The 24,636-nt window shown below is 39.2% G+C and overlaps 1 protein-coding gene across 1 annotated transcript; it reads right to left on the bottom strand.

Annotated features, from left to right (window-relative positions):
- Positions 1–3,245: 3,245 nt before the first annotated feature.
- On the bottom strand, positions 3,246–16,938 carry LOC143864119 (kinesin-like protein KIN-7F). Its single transcript, XM_077374930.1, has 13 exons — positions 16,433–16,938; positions 13,434–13,523; positions 13,221–13,321; positions 13,016–13,129; positions 12,850–12,931; positions 12,705–12,772; positions 12,536–12,601; positions 12,283–12,407; positions 9,233–9,569; positions 7,951–8,055; positions 6,891–7,865; positions 4,537–4,868; positions 3,246–3,854 (listed from the first exon to the last, which is right to left on the bottom strand). Exons 1-13 carry the CDS (start codon positions 16,644–16,646, stop codon positions 3,533–3,535), a joined length of 2,931 nt encoding a protein of 976 aa, XP_077231045.1. The 5' UTR covers positions 16,647–16,938; the 3' UTR covers positions 3,246–3,532.
- Positions 16,939–24,636: the final 7,698 nt, after the last annotated feature.

Below are 24,636 nucleotides of genomic sequence, written 5' to 3'. Positions count from 1 at the left end.
CCTGAGTGAGGGTCTGCCTACATGGGACCCACCTAGTATCAGTATGGGACGAATTTAAAGGGCCTGGCCTAATGAGTACCATGAGTCCAGGGCTTTTGGCATATTTGGTTAGGTATCTAACATCTTATGGCCTCACTAAAACCTTCCAAGACACAAGGAGGTAGTAGTGGTCGGATACAACAGTAGCAGTGGCCGAACTCGATATAGTTGAAAAACTTTGTTGGGTGGGAGTTTTTTCTACAACAAATGATATTACTGAGGTAAATAAACCATGATGCAACATTAAGAACCCCGCTGCAACACCTAAGATATTTTCCACAATAAAAGATAATAGAAGATGTGAGAACCATGGTTTTAAACTTTCACAGATGTGTCGATTTCGATTGTGATTTGCTAGGCAATTTCGCAGAATGCTATTTTGCGGCAGACTTTTGCACGAGAGAACAGCCACAAGGCTCACTTTTTAGCGGATTTTGTCTTATTCATTTATTTCACCTGAGGTGGCTGTTCTCTACTGCAAAAGTCAGCTGCAGAATGGCTTTTCACCAATGAGCTGAAGAAGTTAAAAAAAGTAAAAGAAATGACATGATAATATTTAGAATGAAACTTATCATTCCAGACATGCATGATAATGTTGGTCACTTATTGTTTGATATTGATTTATTTTAACGGCAAAAGGACAAAAGTTGAGGTATTTTAGAATACCTCTTTCTACATCTTTTCCCCATCACCATACCACTCAATGTTTTGATCCTTGGACTACTTAGTTAAAGTAGAATATTCATACCAAATAGACCTGGCCTGAGTGGTGATATGGTTAAACAATTATGGATACTTATGTTGCTTTCGAGTAGATTTTATATGGTCATAGAGTCCAGTATTTTCAAAAAGTACCACACAGACCACTTCATAAGATGATCCAAACCGTTCATTTGGTGGGCCACAACGTAAATAGGTTTTGCACTTGTGCCCCAAAAATGATTTCCATAGGATGATCCTAACCCTCTGATCTAGCACGTGGGATATGTTACTGGGGAGGAAGACACCATAAGCCAGTCAAGATCTAGGCACCATCTGTCAACGGGTCATACAGGATATGCGGGCTTCTCATGTCCGAGTGTCCTAAGAGAAGGCCTGCCTAGGTATGGGATTTGGTGGGACCTAGTCTGTTATGTAACATGTTTAGAGGGTCTAACCTAACAGGCTCCATCAATCCCATGCTATTGACGTAATGCTTAGGTACCTAACATTTGGTATCAAAGCCTGATTAGGGATGCCCAAGGATGATGGAGCTCGTTAGGCTAGGCCCTTTAAAGCCGTCACATAGCAGGCCCTCACTTAAGACCATAACATTGGTGACCCACTCTCTGATGGCTTTCACTCCGGCATCTTTTTTTTTTTTTGAAGTCTTTGTGGTAACTTCACTCTAGCGGTTTTCACTTTGGAATTTTATCTAGGTAGCCCTTTTCATGTAGTCTGCATAGGTCGCTCCTTTGTGACTCAAAGGCCTGACATGGTGGCTGTTCTAATACAAAATATTAGGTACTTAACCAATGTGCCAAAAACCAAAGACTGATTGGGCCAATTAGGCTAGGCCCTTTAAACCTGTCTCATACCATGCTGAGCCCTACTGTTCTCTATTGCAAAAGTAATATTCAAAATGGCTGTTCATAAAATTACTTAGCAAATCCCTCGAGGAGAAATATTATTGCCTTATGAGGTCCCTAAGAAATTCGAAAAACAATATCAAACAATTAGTTGCATGAAATAGCAGGCACCCAGTTTGAATTAAATCAATAAGACAAAGTCTGTTGAAAAGTGAGCCTCTGTGGCTGCTCTCATGCTAGAGCCAGCCCGCGACATGCCTTCTGCAATGGTCCCTAGCAAATTTCTTTTTTTTTTTGAATGGCAAAAAGACAAAAATCAAGGTATTTTAGAATACCTCTTTATCTTTCTTCCTCTTCTTGTCCCACCACAGCAATCAAGGTTTGATGCTTAGACTACTTGGTTAAAGTATGGAATCTTTACCAAATAGAACTAGATTGAGCGGTGATAATGTAAAACAATTATGGATACTTACCTTGTTTCCAAGGAGATTTTCTATGGTTCAATATTTTTCAAAAAGTACCGTACAGCCCACTTCATAAGATGATCAAACCGTTCATTTGTTGGGCCACAATGTTAATAGGTTGTGCCCAAAAATCATTTCCATAGGATGATCTTGACCCTCCAATTTATAGAGGGATGCAGATTATGGAAACCTCGGGTTAAGTTCATCCTATGGAAATAAGTGGCCCAATAAATGAATTGTTTGGATCATCCTATGAAACCGGTACTTTTTGAAAAATACTGAACAATACGGCTACACACTGTAAAAATCTCTGCTTATGTGATGGTTTCTAGATGTGTATTTGTGTCTGTTCTATCATTCCCTCCTCTTACGATTGAAGAGAAAATATTTGAATGAGAAAAAAATATTTGATTTTATACTAAATTCACGGTGGGATACCACCGAATAGAAAACAAAAGGCACCTACATTGGCACACTTACTGTACAGTCTGGGTGCCGACATGATGTCACTAGTGGAAGGCAATACTTATATTTTGTTACTCAGTCACTCTACGATAGAAGTTTCAATGGCGGGGCAAATCCGATCTGATCGTGCACAAGTTAAACGGAAAAGTAAAATAAACATAAGCCACAAGATGAACACCAAGATTTTATGCGGTTCGGCCAAGCCTACAGCGAGAAACACAATCTTTCGTTATGAGAAAAACAATATACAAGGATTACAATGGATTAAATCAAAACCCACAAACCTGCAAGTCTTTCCTTGCTTCTCTCACCCAAGACCGTACACAAGAGGAAGCCGAGAAAAAACCAGAAGAGAATACCCGAGAAAAAACCACAAGAGAATACCCAAGAACAAACCCTCTTCTTTCTCCCTTCTCTCTTTCTCTCGCCTCACTTTCCTCCTCTTTGCAGCCATACCCACATAGCCTCCACTCCCTTGAGGTAGCCGAACACACCCCATGCCACTTGCCTCTCACACTTAGAATCATGAGTTCACAAGAGTATTTATGCCTAGGTTTCTTTTCTTTCCAAAACCAAAAATACAAAATTTCCTATTTTTGCTTCCACCACCCTTGGGAAACAAGGCAACTTTCCCTACAAACTGAAATAAATTTTAGACAAAAAAAAGTGATCAGATCTTCCTAGCAGAGATGAGAATACCCAAATACAATAAAGAAAGGAGCCACAATAGGCTCCTGGGCCTTTTATTGATCAAACAAGGTACACAAGAAAAACAGCACGCGACAATGTAGATCACTAGTCTGAGTAAATATACAAACATTTCTACAAATTCAATCAGAGTCAAGTGAATCACAATCAGAAATATCAGAAGAATCACAATCAGAAGTAAGCTAAGTAGTTAATTTCATGAACTCAAGTGCAGCCAATACAAGTAGGCTCCTCAAAACCTTTTGTCGCTCGCGCACAAATCCTTTCTATATAGTGTAAGGGTAAAGTCTACAGTAGGGAAGACATGCTGCTTTTCCAACTGTAGGATCTCCGGCTAGTCCGTTTTGGCGTGAAGCTCAGTCCAAACATCTCCTTCATTGCCTGTCCTGGTGCTAAGAATCCCACAAGCTTTGCAACAAGGGAGGCGCTCTCCCTCACATGTTCCATGTCACTTGTTTCTGTCCACAATTGGCGGGCTAGTTGTAGTCTCCTTCGCTTTGTTTCCAACCCGATTCCCCACTTCTGGTAAAGGCTCTTTCTTTCCTCAACTGTTAACCTCTTCCGCATTTGCTTGCTCAGCATCTCCCTCTCGCGTCGAAGAGCCCTCAAGCTTTATTTTTAGAATGAGAATGTGAGAACTAGTGAAGTAGTAAAAAGTTATAAAAAATAAGAGCAGTACAAGTAACATTGCATACTAGTTGGTTGGAATTAGTGCTTCAAAACTCTGACACAGAGAACTCGCCATGAAAAAGGGAGTCCACTTGAGCAAATCAATGATTGAAGCGGTCAATTTTTTATTAACTCGGGTGACTGAAGGGAGTTTCGACTGAGTTGGTAGGGCAAACACTTTGACTTGGACGAGAACTCGGCAAATAAAAGGGCGTGGGCGTCGACTCGGCAAGTCGATGATTGATTCGAGTTCTTAAACAGTGGTTAGAGTACTGTCCTTTCTCTCTTTTCGAAGTTCAAATATTGGCCAACAATAGTGTTTATACTATTCATGAAAAATAGCATATACATACCACTCTCTGCCATCAAAAGGTCATATTTTGCTTTAAAAGCCAGAGGAATGAAACTGTCAAATAAAAGGAGGGTGTGATAGGTCAAACCACATGACCATCAACTGTTTTGGTTGCATATGGCTGAGTCCCACTGTATGAGACCAATCACAAAGCCCCCTATTCGTTTTTTTTTTTTTGGGTCAGATGACTGACCATATCGCTCCTTCAAAACTAAAAAACTAAATTTTTCCTAGATTGAAAAGAATAAAAAAATAAAGGACAAGACAATACCTTGACGCTGGTGTGACAGTGCGACCATATTCCATTGTTGGTTTATTAGAATCCCCCTGAGAGAATGTGCCCTTGAGAAAGGACAGCCTCCTCACCTCTACTTCCAAGTAAATTGAATCCATAGGATCACCCTTGAAGAGGAGTAAAAAGTATGTTCTGTGGACCAAGGAAACATTGCAAGCATGCCAAAGCTCTATTATCTCTCTTTGTTGCCTCTCAAATTCAAAAGGCCAAAGTGATGGCGATTCCAAAGGACTTTGCATTGGATCTAGCCCTACATCTTTGGAAGTCTTTTCACTTCCGAAGTCTTCACTGGTCTTGGGTTCTGCCTCCTGTATCATCAAACAAAAAGAGACCATGTCCAATTAAAGAGAAAGCAAGATCCACAAGATGCAAAAGGTATCAGCGACGTAATAGTTCAGAGTCTAATAATAACATTCACATTCTGTCACTTATGTTCATTATGTAACATGGGCAGATGTAATCGCAGCTGACAACCACAGATTAACTGTGGAGAGAGAGAGAGAGAGAGGAGATGTGTTGATTGACATTAATACTTTATACAGCACAGTGCAATGAAGAGAAATAGAGATGGGAATATCCTCATACACATACACAAGAACAATGAAATAATATACATTTATAGACAACATGGGAAGAGATGTCAACAAACCATATGTTCTACCATGAACTGATCCCTTGGTATTACACCCCATAGACACCACTTGTGCAGCTCCCAAACCGATCCCCTAAGTTCATTGACCCACTGTTGGGACTTGGGACCTCTCACACGCAACCCGAGCAGGGATAGGTTTGTTTTCTTGAGCGAAGCGTGCCGTCTTAGCAGCGGTTTAGTCGTTCAGTTCGGTCCCCTCGATTCTACAACAGATACGTATACCCGATGACTAGATCTTCCCTATCAACTCCATCCATTGCTAGTTGGGGACATCTTGTCCCCTTATTTGGGTTTCTGATTAATAAAGTCATCTTTCAAAAAAAAAAAAGAAAAAAAAAAGAAAAGAAATAAGTACCGCATCAATGGATTAATCTTGATGTAAAGGTCAATGATCTGTTACGCATCTGAAGTGGTAAGGGCCTAGCCTAACATGTTACATCAGCCATGGGGCTTTTGGCATATTGGTTAGGTACCTAACATTTGGAATTATAACCAACACCACGTCTCTTGTTTGAGACTGTGAAAATGGCTGCCTGGAGCAACCAGAGTTAAAGCCATCACAGAGGAGGCCATTGGACAGACGAGGCAGCCTGTGAAAAGGGCTACCTGAAATAATCAGAGTGAGAGCCATCACAGAGTGGGCCGCAGATGGATGGGGCGACTTGTGAAAAGGGCTACCTAGAGAACAACAAAAGTGAAAGCTTTCATAGAGTTGGCCACCGGGGACGTCGGCAGTAGAGCACGGTGGAATGTTACTATCTTAAGTAGTTCAAGGGCCTAGCCTAATGCATTCCATCAATCCTGGGGCCTTTGGTGTTACATAATCGCTTCAATAATTTCAACTAATCTCCCTGGCCCATCGATTGAAAGCTTTCATAGAGTGGGCCATCGGAGACGTCGGCTGCAGAGCTTGGTGAAAAAATTACAATGGCAATGCATGAATGGAGGCTTTTTTCAACTACCGTATTTAAGAAAAAGTTCGTTTGTTTCATTATTTAGCTTGGAAAATCAAATAATTCCCAGAAAGCTTGTATTCTGCTTATACAACGCCTGCTCAAAACAGTTTATGGTAAGATTTGCTTGGAAACCTACTCAAGAATGTTCACCTTTCAAGATTCCTACATAGAAAAGAAAGAATCACAGATCCTAAATCCACCCAGGATCAAATCACCAGGATTATGCCAAAATAGGCTTCAAACTTCAAAGTTTAATGGCACTATAAGGGGCCGTTTGGATATGTGGGTTTTAGATTCTTGGATTTCCTCAACAATTCAACATCGTAGATGGAAGACAAGAAAAGGAGACCAGCCGTCATTTTCTGATTTCTCGTCCTTTCCGTCAGCAAGAGAGAAGGAGATCATCCCATGCTTCCAGGTTTTAGAGATCTCAGGATGGAGGAGAGATTTCTAAAACCTGGATTTCTTACTTAAAATCCAAGATTCTAGAGAGAAGCGAAATGGGTGGTCTCCTTCTTCTCTCGTCTCCCATCTACGATTTTGAGGAAATCCAAGATTCTAAAATCCGCGTATCCAAACGGCCCCTAAGAAAACAAAAGGAGGAAGAAGATAGTCTCCATCTGACAGAATAACACTTTGAGCAAAAAACAAGAAACTATCATGTGAGATTAATGCTCTTTAATAAAGGGGCAATAGCAATTATCAAAGAATCACATCCTCACCTGGTCATCAATGAGTTGTTTCTGGTACTGAACTTTAGCCATCTCCTTCAGTCCTGCAACGAAAGTATGGACGCTGGTAATGTTCTCTTCAGCACCATTCTTGATATTCTGTCCTTTTAGCACATCAGTAGAAGCACTTCGTTTAGAAGTCTGAGAGCTTTGTCTTGATACTGTTTCAATTTCAGCACCATAATTTAATGCACAGGGTCTCATCTGAAAACCTCCTGGCCTCTGAGAAAATTCTTCATAAAAAATACTTGGTGGCGTATTTTCATTTTGCTCCGACTCTTGAAACCAAGAAGAATATGAGCCCGTCATGAGAGTCGCTCTACAACTTCTACTTCTAGATAAATGCAAGCGTCTTGAGCTAGATAAATTTGCCCCAACCGGCCACGGAGATAATTCATCGGGGTATGGTTTGACTAGATTATTGATAGTTTTTTGCACCTCTTGTAGCTGCTCCTCCAATGCACCATATGTAATATCAGTGGCAACATGTTTCGAAACTCTAGACAATTCTTCATCTGTCGCATGCACACTGCCAGTGACTATCAAAGGTAGCGGCCTTGCATTTTCTTCAGGCAACAGGATACCGGGTTCTTCATTTCTTCTCGTGCTTGACTCTTCCGTCTCAATACACCGAACTTCTTTACAAAGATCCTCAAAATTGTCACCAGCATCAAGAGCGATCTCGTTCCCACATTGGTCTGTGTCTGATCGAATAAACTTTGGACTACAAATTGTACGTGGAGGGGAGGTATCACCAGACACAATTTGGTCTTCCGTTTTTTCGGAAAACTGCAGGCAGTGTTGGTTGAAATTAGTGCTACTGCATTCTTTAGGATACTGAGGTGCAAGGAACTCTGAGTTGCCAAAATCTAGGGTTTGATCAACAACGCCAGATGACTCTGACATTGAGAGCTCATCTTCATGTGCATTTGGCATGTTGGATGCAGGAGAGGAACTGAATTCTGCCTGAGAGAAAGAGAGAATAACCCATATTTGTTAGAGCATAACCATCAAAATGTAATTGGGAAGTTAAAATAACAATGCCGAATACCCATAGTCTTGAAGATTGGCCATCTCCTACTACTCGAAGTAAATCTTCAAGCCGAGACTGAGCAAGATCTCGTTGCTGAGTCAGCTCTTTTATCTCCTTCTCCATCTGCATAACACAATAGGTAAGGCGATGCATGTTTAGTGCATAAGATGTCTCTCTCTCTCTCTGTAGCAATCTATTTATTTATACATAAACATAGTCTTTGTTAGTGTGAGGCTAGCTTATGTTAGCAAATGAGCAAGATTAACAAAGATTCATGCTGTCTTTGTTTAATAAAAACTGTAATAATACAATAACTAAGGTAGGTTTTAGTAATTTTATCATTTTATTCTGAGGTTACAAGAAATTACACAAGTGCCATCAAATTTTGATGACAAAAGCACCCTCCACTCAAATCCATTATCCCCTGATCAATTCCATCCCTTTTGGCAATCTATTTCCATTTCCCTTTTACTGGTCTGATGCTGAGATCCCAATTCCTGAAGCTTCTTCGCTCTCGCCAAATTTTCGTATCGATGACTGTGATGACAAGATCTCACCGAAAACTTAGTTTGGCAAGCAATCTTGATCCATTTTGGTCTTCAATTGGACTACTTGCAATGGTCGCATGGTTGGGTCAGGACTCAGGAATCAAAATTCAGTTTGAGGATAACAGCTGCAACTCCCCGACTGCTTATAAAGCTTTGACTAAGAATGACGACCTTGCTCAGGAACCATGGTAAGCAATCTTGAAATTAACAATGACAAAGTCAATAGACCTACCAGCAGATCCCCATATTATTGGCTTTTTGACGAGTAGACGCAATGGACCCTTCATCAGCTATTGGTGTGGGGATATATAGAGGCAAGTAATGTGGCCTTTCATGATAAATGCCTACTTTTTGTTGGTCAGATATGAAACAACAATGAAAAGGAAACCATTTTGATATTGAAGAAACTCACAAAGGGAAGAAGAGGAAAAGAATTTTCCATCAAATTTGATGGCACTTCCATACATCTTCAATAACCACAAAGTTAAAAGTGACAACTTACTAAAAACCACCTTAGTTATTACAGTTTTCCATTGCACAAGGATAAAAGTAGCCTAAGTTACTTTTTCTCATTTGGTAACATGGCATACATTAGGATCATGTTACCCGCATATTATTTGTGTGTGTGTCTACATACATACAGACACAAACACGTGTGTGCGCGTGTGTATTTATAGTATATAGGTGCATGTATATGTGTAAGCATATGAATTTGTATTCCCTAGTGTGAATTTAGAATGCTAATCCATAACCTTTTGAATCTGAATATTTTTCGCTCTCAATAATGCGTCAGAATTATTTGTGGCAGACGCTGCTCCTGGAGTTCTCAGTTCACTCTCCAGTCTAGCCAATTCTCTTCGCAAATGCTTTACCAACGCCTTATCAGACATTACTACGTTGACCTGTGCACTGGTAGCAACATGTTTTGCACAACTTGCAAATAAGAGTGTATTTCTGGATTGCTCAATATGGCTTCTTGCAGGGCTCAATGTGCATATGATGGCAGTTCTTGCATTGCCTCCTAGGGAAGGTTGCAGTATCCTTGTTAGCTTTGAATCTCTAAAAGGAACATGGCCATTTCTTCCCTTGCTGCATCGATTAAGACACTACATGAATATTTTAATAAATGACAACCAATGACAACCAAGAGTTTGGCAACATATAGTAATTATTACCACTCACTTGAAAGTTAAATGTCTATTGGAGGAAAGAAAAGAGAAACATAAAACAACACATTATTTCTACAGGATTCCATTAAACGCATTATGAGATTAGCATTTGCTTAATTTAGTGTGATAGCCTTTGATGCAACCATCTATGACAGCCGAAATAGTGATCCAAAATCCAAAACATGATAAGCTTCATAACTAGAAGACCTAGCTTTCACATCCAGGATCAAAGTTCCGTAGCAATAACAGTTTAGTTAATCTCCAGAATCCGCTAGTGTTTGCATGACATGGCTATATGATGGTAAGGAGGGAAGACAGTTGAGTCAGCTACTGTTTGCACACCGTGGCTATATTGTGAAGTGGAGGGAACATGGTTTTAGATACCTTTGCCAATCATGGAGTACAGAATTTCAGTTTCAAGACATGATTTTGGTGCCCCCCCTCCCCCCCCCCCCCCTCTTTTCCTTCTCTCTATATCTTTTTCTCTTCCTATCTCTATCTTTCTCTCCACACTCTTTAACACAAAATACGGATGGAATTAATCAATAATTATGAATGTGATGCATTCTCCCTCTCTTAATGGATCAGTAATTATGGAATCTCTCTCTCTCTCTCTCAAGCTCACAAAATCCAACTACCTTCTTTGGTGAATGTAAATCCTTCTATTCTTTCACAGAAATCATCTTCTTGATGGAATCATTCTGCATCCTCCATCTCTTATTTTGTTTGCCACTCTTGAGTATTTGGCTGCTTCAACTGAGTCCTTAGGAATGCCGTGCCCAGCTTACTAGGATTTGCTTTGGTCACATTTTGGCCTACATCCGTGTTTTGAAACAATGGAAAAGAAGCGATCACAGAGAGGAAGGAGGGGGGGAGAGGAGAAGACAACCAATGCGGATTTGTTTAGTTGGGGAAGGAGGTAAAGAGGGAAGAGAGTAGAAGATAGGGTTTCGAGTTTTGATGATAAGAGAAGGAAGGGGGAGGTAAAGGATATTGAAATCTTAACTCAGTCATGAGATTTCAATATCATGGTTTTCAGTGGCTCTTTGGTTAAAATTTTATCTAGGAAAGAGGTTGATGTGATAAGAGGATAGCAAATCTCAGCCATCTCCTCCGGCTTCCACTAAGCCCTCACGAACTCCCATCAGTTCCCCGTGCTTAACGATCAACTCTGCAACCAATTCCTAGGGGAACCCTCAACCAATCCCAGCTACAACTTATCTAGGTATTGCTATTCTCATGTCGAATAGCCCCTTTACTGGTCAAAATTGTACATGTTGCAAAAAATGAATGCAGTAATAGCAGGCTAGCAACACGTTGCATCACATACACAGAACAATATACACAGAAAAAACATTTTTTTTGAATGGTTACATAGAAAAAAAAACATGTATATTATTTATAAATCTTTCACCTTAATAAATCTTGATCACCTAAGCTATAGGTGGTCATCCGGCCATGTGCGCAGTACCTTCAATAACAATGCCTAAGGTGGAAAACCTAATTATTACGATGTGATTCATGTAGCAGAGAGATAGTATGTTTCCACAAACACCAACACAAATGATAAAATTTCCGGAAAGTACAGGAAAGGCGGTGCAAATTGATCTGAATGCTAAATTTCCAATGGTTCTCGCTGAAGTGTCTGGACGCTACTAATCCTAAACAATGCAAAAGAGTTTGTTTGGGCTTCTAGGGGTCCTTACCAGCTATTTAAACTCACGATGAAGTACGTTCCAAACAGTGTAAATATTTGGTATGGTCCAAGGGACAGCAACACACCGGTTTGTCATTTGATGGCCCTCGTAAGAGAATTGCAATGGAGGACGAAACCTGATGAAGAAACGCATGGAAGTAGGAATTTGCAAGTATTTTGTTAAGTGCTTGATGAGTCTTTGACAATTTCGATTGGTGTAGGGTTTTCAGTGGGGTATTCTCTTTCCACAATGGTTGCGCTCATTAGATAATACTTTATTGATGAGTTTGACAGATTCAATTCTTTTACTGCCATGGTTTTCTTTTTCTAAGTCTAGATCAAAGAAAATTTACACAAATATAACCACATTAGCATCTTTTGATTCTATTCACCATCTTATATTTTTTCTAGGCTTGATGTATTAACCAGAGAGTAAAACAACAATCAAGACCAAGTATGTAGAAGAAACTAACAAAGCAGACAATTAACCAGCTGCATAATGTTCAATAATCAATGGTATCAAACACAAGTTTATATACCATCTGATGGGGCATCCTGACTATATTTTCGAATGCAACTTCAAATTAAACCAACTCAAATTCCAGATGATCCAGAAACTAATTTATTAAAGTACATCAGAGACAAACCCTTACACTGTGTGGCATACAAACTCATCAATAATAGCCAATATTAAATTCAAATTAAACTCCAAAACAGTTTTAGTCCAAAAATAGAGGCAGAAGGCAGAGGGTGATGACTGCAAAATGAGAAGATTTTGAACTTCTAGCCATAGACTCAGCAGAGGCAGAACTCAATTTAAAAGATTCACTTCAAGGCCCTCATTGAGACTAGATTTACAAATCACATTGCTATCGAATTTTGTGCTGTAAGTTGACATGAAAGAGTATACATTAGAAGTAATAAAAAACTTGGCAACCTTAGTTTCCGAATAACAGTTCCCAGTGTGAGCAAACTGCGATTTATGTGGCAACCTTCTTTCAATCGTGCACCAGCTGATAAGGCCTGAGATGCACGCTCGCTCCCTGCCAAGTCAACAAAGTTCTGTAGACAAAATCAACACAACTTACTAGATTTTTCCCTTTTCTTTGAATCCAGGATTCAACAAAAATAATCATCAGAAGAAAATTAACTGACGTGTCAACCCAAAAAAAGGATTAATTATTCCATACCACACTAGCAGCAAGGGTGCTTGAGTTGTCCTTGCCCAAAAACTCACGAGCAGAACTTTCAATTGTCTGTAGGAATCAGTCAATGAATGGAAAATACGATGAAAGATTTTTCAGATGATGCTTTCAAAACTCCATCAAAAGCAACTGATCATATCAAAGAAGGACAAACCAGTCGGAGAATTTGATGAGATCTTGAGCTTGTTTCATTCAAGGTAGTCTCCCCTATCTGTCTTTGAGCTGCAAGAAAGAGATATAGATGGATAAAGTGAATACCAACATCAAATAAAAGATGCACTATTAAAGACAATTTTCACCTTCACATATGGATAGGAGCTTCTGCAGATGGCTGCAATCCCTCAGATTTTCCTCTGTGAGTTTCTCCACAATAGTCCCTCTCTATTAACATGAGTACCATTAGCAATTTAGCATGACAAAAAAAATCCCCAAACATAAGTAACATCAACAAAAACCAATATCCACCTCTGGGTCATCTAGAAGTCTGAGTGGAGTACTGTCTGTGCTGAGGAGATCCCTGACAGCTTCATTGTATATCTCCATTGCTGAGAACTTCAAAACAAATGCTCTTTCCTCGTGCTACAAGAGGAATGAAGTGCTTGGTGGTAACACATGGTTCTTAGTGCAAATTGGAAAAGAAGAAAAGGGGATCTAAATCAATGTTGGTTACCCTCTGTATATAGTCATATATATCTGCTACACTGTGCTCGGTTATTCCGGTCATGGTGAACGTCTTTCCACTGCTGGTTTGCCCGTAAGCGAAAATACTTGCTGAAGAATGAATTCATGGGAGGATGTGGAATTATTTTTTTTTTTTTTCACTTGTTGATGGAGTACTGACTGAAGTTTACTTAGAAGGAAACTACAAGACCAGTATACTCACAATTAATACCACTGACGACTGAAAGAGCAACTGCCTTGGCTGACTCCTCATACACCTGTTTCGTGGAGCACTCACACCGGAATACTCTATCTATCATTAAAAAATATGATATGAAGATCAGAAAGATTTCTAGAATTATATGTGCATCAGTGAATCAAATATATATATATATATATATATATATATATATATATATATATAATGGGCTTTGAAATCCAAACCTGATTGGACAAAGACTGGACTGATTGATTGCAAAAATCTCTAAAATAAAGCAGTCTTACTCGCTTAAATAATGGAAAGATTCACCATAATTCTACACCAATTGGCAGAGAGAGGCCCAAGATTTTCTTTGGTAGGACTTGGAAAAAAAAAGAAAAAAACAAAAACAGAAAAAGGTGCAAAGAAAAAGGATATGGCTCTTATGCAACGTATAGAAAATCAAAAACCCCAAAAGGGAAAGGGTTGTGGTTTTTAGGTTTTCTTCACATATTTTCTCTCGGGGGTTACTCTCGTGTACAGTCTTGGTTGAAAAGGAAAGGAAAGGGTTGTAGTTTTCATGTTTGTGAGTTTACAAGTTAATTCCTTTGCAATTTTGTTTTCTCGTAGTGGAAGATCGTGTTCTCGCCCGTGGATGTAGGACTTAGGCCAAACCACGTAAAATCTCGATGTTCATCTTGTTGTTTGTGAGTATGAGATCTCATTGTCAGATTGGGTTGAAATATCACCGTTGGATTTTCTTGTGGTAGATTAGGCAAGTTGGTTAAAGGGGTAACCTTGCTAGATTAGGCATCTAGATTAGATTAGTAAGTATGTTAGATTAGAATACTCTACTCTTATGTCTTTCCATGTTTATCATGATCTTCTTTCTATACTCATCATGTAAGTGCTCTATATAAGCACAATTGATTCTCCTTGTAATTCATCAAAGTTTAGTGAAATTCATAAATTTATCATGGTATCAGAGCTCAGGGCGTGGTCACCCCAGTTTGCCTCCGAGGGTGGGAATCTCCCTCGGGGAAGATCTCGGAAACCTTGGTGTAGTATCTCGTGGTTCCCACGTTGTCACCGCGTGGAGGGGCGAGATTAACCACGTTGCTTCCGCGTGGAGGGGGAGATTGTTGGGGTTCCACGCAAAAGCAAATAGCCCCACATCAGATAAACGATGTGGATGTGGATGGGTTATAAGGGAATGGGCACCCTCCCTCTAATGGCTAGCTTTTAGGGGTGAGTACTACCTAGTTAAATTCCTTGACAAATGGTATTAGAGCCAGATTTAGTTTTACTATTCCGTTTACTTGTGCACAGTCCCACATAGGATAAATGATGTGGATGTGGATGGGTTATAAGGGAATGGGCACCCTCCCTCTAATGGCAAGCTTTTAGGGGTGAGTTCTACGTGGTTAAATTCCCTGACAAATGGTATCAGAGCCAGATTTAGTTTTACTTTTCTGTTTACTTGTGCACGACGGGCGGATTTTCTCAACAAAATGAAAACCCCGGAAAGGTAAGACCCACTTCAGAAAAAGGCTTGCCAAACCAGAGAAATGCACAGTTTCATATTTTTCAACCATTCGAAACACTAGATCAAGGCAATTATTGTCTTTAATATCTTCAAAACTTCTCCAAGAAATCCACACAAATACATTGGCAGAGAAAGAAAGATCTGAATTTAGTGATCACAGACTGCAGAACATAACAATAACTCGAATATGAAGTGATAAAGCACTGCTCTATAGAATAAAAAAGAGTTAAATAGAAGAAGACAGATTAATTCCATGAACCCAAACCTCCAAGTGATGTTGATAATTTTATATGTTCTTTCTCATACAATCAAGCCCTTCTTCATACTAATTCCACCCTAATTAACTCTGTGATTCAACTACATAATTACTCCCTAAATCAAGCAATTGCAATGTATAATTAATCGATGTAATCAAATATGCAGCCTTTACAAAAAAAAAAGTATTCTTTTATTGGGTACCAATCAATATACTTCTAATGTCGAATTGGGGTCAACTAGGGCAGAAATAAAGCATTGTGTCGAACTCTTCTTGGGTGCGACAGAAGATTCCATAGGAATGGTTTGGATAAATAGGATTCGTGGTATCCTTCATAATCTTTCTGATTACCAAGAATTTAAAGATAAAATAGATGCATTTAATGGAGAATTGTTATCGCCAGACATTGATCATTCATTAACCTCAATCAGTGAATTAGCTGGAGAATCAAGACCTAGTTTAAATTTGAAAGGACTTGTTTTATTGGCCGAACAAATAAGACTTGATTCAGAAAATCAAATAAAACGTTTGAAATTTCTATTCCATGCCGTTAAAACTAATCCAAATGATCAATTCCCTAAAACAAGCAATTACAGCTATATGTTTTTTTTTTTTTTTTGGAAACTCATTAAATATGGAATAAGTATAATAATAGAAGAACACATTTTAGTTATAGGAATCTAATAAAGTTATCATTTCTAAAAAAAAAACAAGAGGAAGAAGAAATGTTTGTTAGAAGAAACCCAAACCTGATATTGATAATTTTATATGTTCTTTTTCATACAATCAAGCCTTTCTTTATACTAATTCTACCCTAATTAACTCTATAATTCAACTACATAATTACACCCTAAATCAAGCAACAAATAAATATTCCCTAAAAATATTTTTGGAAACTCATAAAATATGGAATAAGGATAATTTAGGAAAGTTCCTAACATGAAGCAAATAATACTCCAACCCTACCCTTACCAAATGTATAGGCTCAGGGAGGCTGTTCCAATCAAACCCTTCTTTATATTAATCCTACCCTAATTAATTCCATAATCCAACTACATAATTACTCCCTAAATCAAGCAATTACAACCTATAATAAATTCCCTAAAACAAGTAACAACATAACCCCACATTTATTTTGGAAACCCATAAAATATGGAATAAGGATAATTTAAGAAGGTTCCAAACATGAAGCAAATAACACTTAAAAGTTAAAACCCTTACCAAATGTATAAGCTGTTGGGAACATAGAACGTTCATGGAGGCTATTTCTGAATATAATTGTGTTATCATTGATACATTCCCAATCAGAAACCTCATTCCTCACAATCTCCTTCGAATTGAGAGGTCTTAATCTCACAGAAACTAAAATCCTCTCCTGATTCACATTCGTATTCTTCTCCCATGTTATCAAATCCTCCTCATTAATCGCCCCCATTTCTCACAGATCTCTCCTGATTCTAAAAACAAAAAAAACCCTAGATTATGAAATCACACCATAGAAAAAGAAAGTCTCTCTTTTTCTATCAAGAAAAAGAAGACGGTTAGGATGTTAAAAGCATGGTTGTTAGCCCAATCATGATTTTTGCCCTAATTAAAAAGGTAGGGTTTCTTCTTGTCTTGTCTTTTTTCAGTTTGCTTTTGCTTTGAGACTAAGTAAGAATGTATTTATGTATTGTGTAATGGGCGGGTGAGACTTATTCTGTGATTCAGACTGTCACTTTCTAGTTTCTCTTCTTATTCTGTGATTGTGATTCTGATATTTGCACTTGTTTTGGAAGGGAATGTATGAGAATAGAAACAAATACAGAACTGATTGTATAGGTGTAGAAAATGATATTCCCACCCCTTTTCTCTTGGAAATTGTCTTCAGTTGTTTTTTAAAGGATTGTAACTACATTCATCTTATTTTAATGAATTGGTAGGGGTTTGCCAAACCTAAGCTTACCTACCAAACAAAATATTAAAAAAATAGTCATCACGATTCACGTTTGAGTCAATTTTGCAAATCATTTGGTGCCATCAATTTGTGACCAAAAATACCCATGGTTAAATTTAGGTGACACCAATTCAGCTTACTTCTATTCTGTCATGAATGCCCAAAGGAATCGTAAGTGTATAATGGGGCTTCGGGATGCAGATGGTATTTTGACAACGGATCCGCTTAAGATTGAGGAGATCATTGTATCCTACTTCAAGAATCTTTTGAACACAGGTAGACAAGGTGAGGTTTCCCTTCTCCCCCATCCTACAAAGAGATTGACCATGGAGGAAGCTGAATTTATTACCAGACCTGTGCTGAAGGAGGAAATCAAATCGATCATTTTTGATATGGATGGCAACAAGGCGCCTGGACCAGATGGGTTTAATGGCGATTTTTTTAAAAGCTTTTGGTATTGTATAGGCCCAGATGTGGTAAATGCTATCCAACATTTCTTTGAGCAGGGGATCCTGTTAGCTGAAGCTAATGCTACCAACATTACTCTAGTCCCAAAGTGTACTGATGCCTCTTCTCCGGATATGTTTCGTCACATATCCTTGTGTAATTTTTCCTATAAGGTCATTACGAAGTTGATGGCAAATAGGATCAGAAATGTGATGAATAAAATCATTGGGCCGTATCAATCTGCTTTCATTAAAGACAGATCAATTCAAGATAATATTCTCCTGACTCAAGATTTGCGTCATAATTTCCATAGGAAAAAAGCCAAACCTGCTGTGTATGTGAAAATTGATCTCCGGAAAGCATATGACAATGTATCTCATGAGGCTATCCTTGGGTACATGGCAAGATTGGGCTTCAATGAAAAATGGTGTGGGTGGGTGAAACAGTGTATCACTACTCCATCCTTCTCTGTTATGGTTAATGGCAGCCCAAGGGGGTACTTTAAAGCAGCCAACGGTATTAGACAAGGGGATCCCCTATCTCCTCTATTATTCTGCTTTGTTATGGATATCCTCTCCTGTATTTTAGATGAAGCTGGGCAAATGGGTCGTCTCACCACCCCATTTTCCAAGGGCAATATGTGGATAACTCATTTGTTTTATGCTGATGATGTTATGTTGTTTGCAGATGCAACTGTTGAGAATGCTAATCAGATTATGAGCTGCCTTAACAGGTTTAGAGAGTGCACTGGTTTGGAGGCTAATGTTGGGAAATCGGAGGTGATGTTTGCTGGATGCAGCCACAGGCTTAAAAATCATATTAGAAGAGTGTTGCAAATGGAGGAAGGAACCTTCCCCATGAAATATCTGGGCCTTCCACTCATAACTTCCAGGTTGACGAGTTCTGATTCCATCCCTCTAATTTCTAAAATCAGAGGGAGGATCTCTTCTTGGGCAAATAAGTTATTATCTCGTGCTGGAAGAATTGAGCTAGTAAAGACTGTGTTGAATGCTTTCAGTATCTAATGGTCCACAGTTTTCTCCCTGCCGATGGGGACTCTCAATGAGATTGACAGAATTTTCAGAGACGTCATTTGGGCGGGACCTTCACTTGCAAAGTCTCTCCACACTATAAGCTGGGTTCAAGTGTGCTCTCCTAAGGAAGAAGGAAGAATTGGAATTCGAAGTATTTTTGAAGTCAGCAAGGCCCTTCAAATCAAAAGTTTATAGAGGGTGATCAGCAACAATGAAAGTCTCTGGGCGAAATGGTTTCTTCTGAAATATGTTAGAGGAAAAAACTTTTGGAGTATTAAGATCCCTTCTAATCCATCAGGGGGGGCTAGAGGCATTCTCCAAGCGAGGGAAGAAGCAAAAAACCATATTTGCTATTCGATAAGCAATGGGGAGGGAGTTGACTTTTGGAATCAACCTTGGCATCCCTTGGGGATGATGTATACCCGGAACTTTAATGATCCTCGCATCATCTCGATCCCTACTCATACTTCTATCAGGCAACGAATGGAGGAAGGGTTATGGGAGGAAAGTACTAATAGTTCAGAGGTGGAAGCAATCAATCAGTTGATATCATCTGCCCTGATTGACACAGATGGCAACTTTCCAGTGTGGAAACCTGAATCTCATGGCAAGCTTACTCTGAAATCTGCTTGGAATTCGATCCGGACTCAGAGACCAAAAGTGATCTGGACTTCTTCTATTTGGTTTAAAGGCCATATCCCTAAGCATAGTTTTACAGTTTGGCAGGCCATTCAAAATCGCCTTCCTACCAGAGATAGACTCATCTTTCTCGGGGCTTCAAGAGAGACCAGATGTGCTTTATGTAATTCGGAGAGAGAAGATGTGCACCATTTATTCTTTAGGTGTTCCTTTTCGGCATGGATTTGGAGATCGATATTATGGCGTTTCAACTATAGAAGGCGTCCAAAGAAGCTGATTCTTGAAGAGGAGGAATGGATCAGATCGCATTTTCGAGGGAAGGGGCAGTGTGCTACTGCAATGAGAGTGGCCTTTGGGGCGGCAATATACTATATCTGGGGTGAACGTAATGGCCGCATTCATGGAGAACCTCACAACCACAAGCAATCAATTCTTAGGCGGATTCTTGCTCATATCAGAGACAGAGTTCGGTTTTTGAAGCTTCCGGATGAACTCTCCATTCGAAATTTGAGGTTTGCAAATTTATTTAAATGCTCTCTGTTTGATGTAGATAAGGTGCAGCAGGTGTGTTATTGGGAAAAACCAGAGGAGAATGTTACCAAATTAAACTCGGATGCCTCTATTGCTGATGGAAGTGCTGGTATTGGAGGAATTCTTCGTGATGATGGTGGAAAGCCGATTGGTTTATTTTCGCTAAGGGGGGAGATTAAACCAATTCACATGCTCGAAATGGAGGCCATTTTGCAGGGGTTAATGCTGGCTCTATCTAAAAGGATAAGTAATATTTGGGTTGAAGCAAATTCTCAAGTGGTGGTGGAGATTCTTAATGGTGGTTATGAATGTCCGTGGCGGGTTAAACCTCTAAGAAACAAAATTCTATCGTCTCTTGGGAGATTTGAAAATTGGAAAGTTACTCATGTTTGGAGGGAAGCGAACCAACCGGCAGATTTTTTATCTAAAGCTGATTGCCCATGTAAGGGGGTGGACATAGAGTCTATGGCCATCCCCCAAGATCTCATCATGTTGATCGAGCAGGATTCCGTTGGAACCTGTTATCATAGATTGTAAATTCTTTTCCTTTTAATATATTCTGGTCGGGGTCCGCCTTAACCCCAGCTTGCCTATAAAAAAAAAATAGAAATAAATAAAATTACCCATGGTAGATTTTATTTTGACTTGTAAAAGGATTAAAATATTTTGGGGAATGATAAATTCACCCCTTTTCTTTACATCGGACAGCCAACTCTAGTGTACGTGGCAATCTGGCCTGTTGAATACTTCCGACGTGAAGTGCTCGACCCCTCTGCAGTCATAAGGGGTCGATAGTTGAATACTTCCGACGTGAATTGCTCGACACCTCTGCAGTCATAAGGGGCGGATATATCAATTCTTAATATTTTTACGGGCGACATGAAGTGCTCGACCCCTCTGCTTTCATAAGGGGCGGATAGTTGAATACCTCCTACGTGAAGTGTTCGACCCCTCTGCAGTCATAAGGGGTGGATATATCACTTCTTAATATTTTTACGGGAGATGATTTTTTCATCCCGGTAGGACAATGTGCCTCCTTAACGTGATTTGACGTGTTAAAAGGGGGCACATTATCTTACAGGGTGAAAAAGTCATCTCCCTGTCGGATAATGCGCCTCCCTTTTAACATGATTTGACGTGTTGAAAGGAGGCACATTATCCCACAGGGGTGAAAAAGTCATCTCCCTATATTTACATGTGAAAAGACAAAAAATTTTTGTAAAAAGACCAAAATTCCTGTGACGGACAATGGTAAGTTTTGAACCAATTGTGTGGGAATATCATTTCTGTACATAAACAAGAGGTGCAAAATAGTGGGCCCCACCCTGTACAAGGGCACGAGTGGAGATCATGTGATCAATCCCATCAAAACATGAGGCAAAATGGTGGGGCCCACCATCATAGGTATTTTGATCTTTTTAGATGGTAACTTTTATATTTTCACAAGTAAAGACATTCTGGTCTTTTATGAGTCAAAAAAATCCACCATCAGTATTTTGGTCACAAATTGATGGCATGAACTGATTTGCAAAATTTACTCAAATGTGTCGACACTATTTGTAAATTTTCAAACCAGAAGACTTTTTTTGCAGATAAAGCGAAGACTTCTTTTACGAAAAAAAAAATCCTAAATGATTCAGATCGGAGGGTTAGGATCAACCTATGGAAATGATTTTTAGGGCATGACCTATGTAGTCTGTGGCCCATCTAATGGACGGTTTGGATCATCCTATGGTGCAGGCCATACCGTGCTTTGAATAAAGTGAGGAGTGCCCTCAACAAAATACAGTAGTGCTGATCACATTTCCCTATAAGAACCCTCATAAAAGATAAAACTACCTGCAAGAGGAAAAGAAATTAGAGAAAAAAAAAAATTAAGCGAGTAGTGCTAATATCAAAATTAGGGGTGAGGACCCGTTACTGTTACTGTACAATTTTTTTATCTAGAAAAATTCTAAAAATCGGTGCACCCACATTTGCCACGTGGACGTGATCATCACCGTCAATCTGACCCTTTCCATTTGCCCCACCTTAAATGTATGATCCTAGTAAGCCGTTGGTTTTTGTACGGCTTGGGTTTATACGTTAGATGTTCATTTCATATGAAACTAAAACAATGTAGGTCCGCTCGTGGTAGTACACCAGATCAACGGTCTTGATTGCACAAACAATCTCATTGTAGGGCCCATTTTTTTTAAGATTAGTCTCACTAGTCAGACTCAAATATTCATTTTTTCCCGCGATTTCTCGTCTATCTCGGGATAAATTGAAATGTCTCTTCCCCCTACGAACGGGCAAAGGAAAAGACAGAAGGGTCCCATCCATGTGCAAATAAAATAGATGACGTCATGAAGGTGAGCTTATCAACCTTCCTAGTCAAAATGTTTGACGAATTAATCTTACATTAATTATCTTCTAATTTTATCTTAATCTTAAGTTTTTCAATCCAATAATAAGTTAAGAACTTGAGAGTAAGAAATAAATAGAGTGCCATTATCAAAACATGTACCTTCCTTTGTTTTGTTAGAGTGCTGAACAACTTTTCCTTTGTTTTGTTCGCGGATTACCGTTATTCCCCTCATTTTAGAGGGAAATGAAATGATTATGGTTAATTTAGAGAGATATTACTGTAAATTGCAGGCCCCTCCAAGCAAAAATTGAATGGGTTTATTTAGGTAATCATTTTTAGCATGTAAAAAGTAAGAATATATGGAAATAGTTTTCCTTTCCAAACTTTTCCAGAAAATTCTGACAATCCAAGTAGGGCCTAAATAGAAAATTAGGAAGAAAAAAAAATGCAAAACTGGATTTAAAACTTGCGTAGGTAGTCAGCGTCGAATTGAAAGTCTTAAATTATGAAAAAGGATTAAGAAAATTAAGAAATAGTATTGTATTTTAAGATTTAGTTTTTGAGGACTCTTGGTAAGGCCCTCTTTGGGTTGCAAGAAAATTTTCGGATGGAAGCTTTTTTCTTTACATGATTTAAGGAGTATAGAGCCCGGACGGGTGTGGCTCTTCGGCATAAGTCTTGGGTTTGCTACTTTGCTCCCTGGAGACGTGTGATCGAATCCCCACCCGATGCGCGTGGTTTACTGGCTATTGCGCGCATCCGTAGGGAATAGTCCTACTTCCAAAGGGGGTGGGGACACCCTACGTCACAAAAAAAAAAAAAATGATTTAAAGAGTGATTATATGATTGTAGTTAATTTAGAAGGATATTATCATAAATTGAAGATCCTTCTAAGTAAAAAATTGTATATGATTAGTTCAAGTTATCTTTTTTCGTGTGTAAAAAAATGTAGGACATTTTAGAAATATTTTTTGTTTGAAAGTCTAGTGCAAAGCAATTAGGTCTTGTTATAGGAGAATAAAGATGATGATTATGAGAGAAATGATATTTCCAACCCCTTTCCCAGCATTTCTTCCTCAACTTTGTTTCTATTTTCTCTAACATGACATCATGCCCACCCTTTTTTCTTTCTTTCTTTTTTATTAAAATAAATTCATCCTCAGCAAAAGACAAACAAAAAGGGGTGAAAATGTTGGAAAAGGGGTGGGATTAAATATCACTTTCCTAATGATAATACATGCTCATTTAAGCCAACCACAACTACTTGTTGGAGTAGTTAGTTGTCTCATTCTCTTGGACACGTGGCATTTGGCTAGAAGCCCGTGCCCATAAGGTGGGTCACGGTCGTGTCATCTTAGGAAGCATTAATCATCTAACTAATTAAACATAGTATGTGGCTAAAGGTCTTTTGAGAGAGCTTTGGAAAGAAGCCTGTACTTTGGGAGGAGATTAGCATTGGATTTGCTTAGAACTTATCTCGGAGAATAGTCGTAGTGTTTGGTTGTCGATCTTGTATAAAGTAGTGGTTGGGGTGTCATTACCAATATAGAAAGAGGAGGAGGCCGGAGAGAGGAAAAAACATCATTCCCAAAACACCCAAGCAAAATTCCCCTTTTTGGGGATTTTTTAGGCGTTGATATGGGAGGTTACAAGGAGGGTGACACAAAAGCAGACATACAATGATTAACTAGGAAACATTCCTGAGAGTCTCCAGGGATTTCAATGTTATATTGGCAACCAAACATGGGACCCAAATGCCAAGCAAAACCTCTAAGTCGTCCCGGCTTTTGTGCAACCAAGCATGTTTGGGTTTCTCAAATCAGGGGAAACACGGCTTCCCATAGAAGCTCGTTTGGGAATCGACTTTTCGGAAGCTGGCTTCCTAGAAAGTTGGGGTCTCCTAAGGTGCTTGATTTGGCTTCCATGGTAAGTTGGGGTCTCCTAGCTTCCAAAACTCAACTTTTGGGCTTCCTAGAAAGCTTCCTTCTCACAAAAGTCAGCATGCCAAATGCCTTAAGCTTCCCTAGAGTGATTTTTTGCCCTCCAAAGCAACTTCATGTCCCAGAAAGCCCATCCAAATGGCCCCAAGAGAGAAGTATGTATGATGAATCCCATACATTCAAATTAGGGAATGTTACCAAAAAAACCTTTAAATAAAGTTTATCAATATCACATGTCACGTCTTTAAGAATCAATTTTGCCCTTGGATCCACGGGAGTTCCTTTTGAAAGGATTTGATGAGCTTAACCACTAAACCGTGGTGGGTGGGGGGATATCATTTCCCTATATTCGCACCCTTTTTTAACTTGAGGACTGAGGAGGGTCGGTCCCTCTAGTTTATGTATGACTACTCTTTTACACTAGAGGGGCGTGACCCAAGTAAAAAATAATGGGCTAATGTATCATTAAACTGCTGTGGCCCACGACTCTTGGGCAAGATTTGATGGGGCCTACCCCAAAAGTTACAGTGAGGAAGCCCTCGACTTGT

Source organism: Tasmannia lanceolata, unplaced genomic scaffold, assembly GCF_043159265.1.
Source record: "Tasmannia lanceolata isolate RefF3 unplaced genomic scaffold, GAP_Taslan_0.1 ptg000048l, whole genome shotgun sequence".
Classification (NCBI taxonomy): Eukaryota; Viridiplantae; Streptophyta; class Magnoliopsida; order Canellales; family Winteraceae; genus Tasmannia; species Tasmannia lanceolata.
This window is presented reverse-complemented; position numbering and strand designations above follow the sequence as displayed.

Coding starts and splice junctions, on each gene's coding strand:
- LOC143864119 (XM_077374930.1), bottom strand. CDS start 16,646: ATGGGGGCGATTAATGAGGAGGATTTGATAACATGGGAGAAGAATACG. Junction 13,524..16,432: donor CCCAACAGCTTATACATTTG/GTAAGGGTTTTA, acceptor TTTTAATGATAG/ATAGAGTATTCCGGTGTGAG. Junction 13,322..13,433: donor AGTCGTCAGTGGTATTAATT/GTGAGTATACTG, acceptor TTCATTCTTCAG/CAAGTATTTTCGCTTACGGG.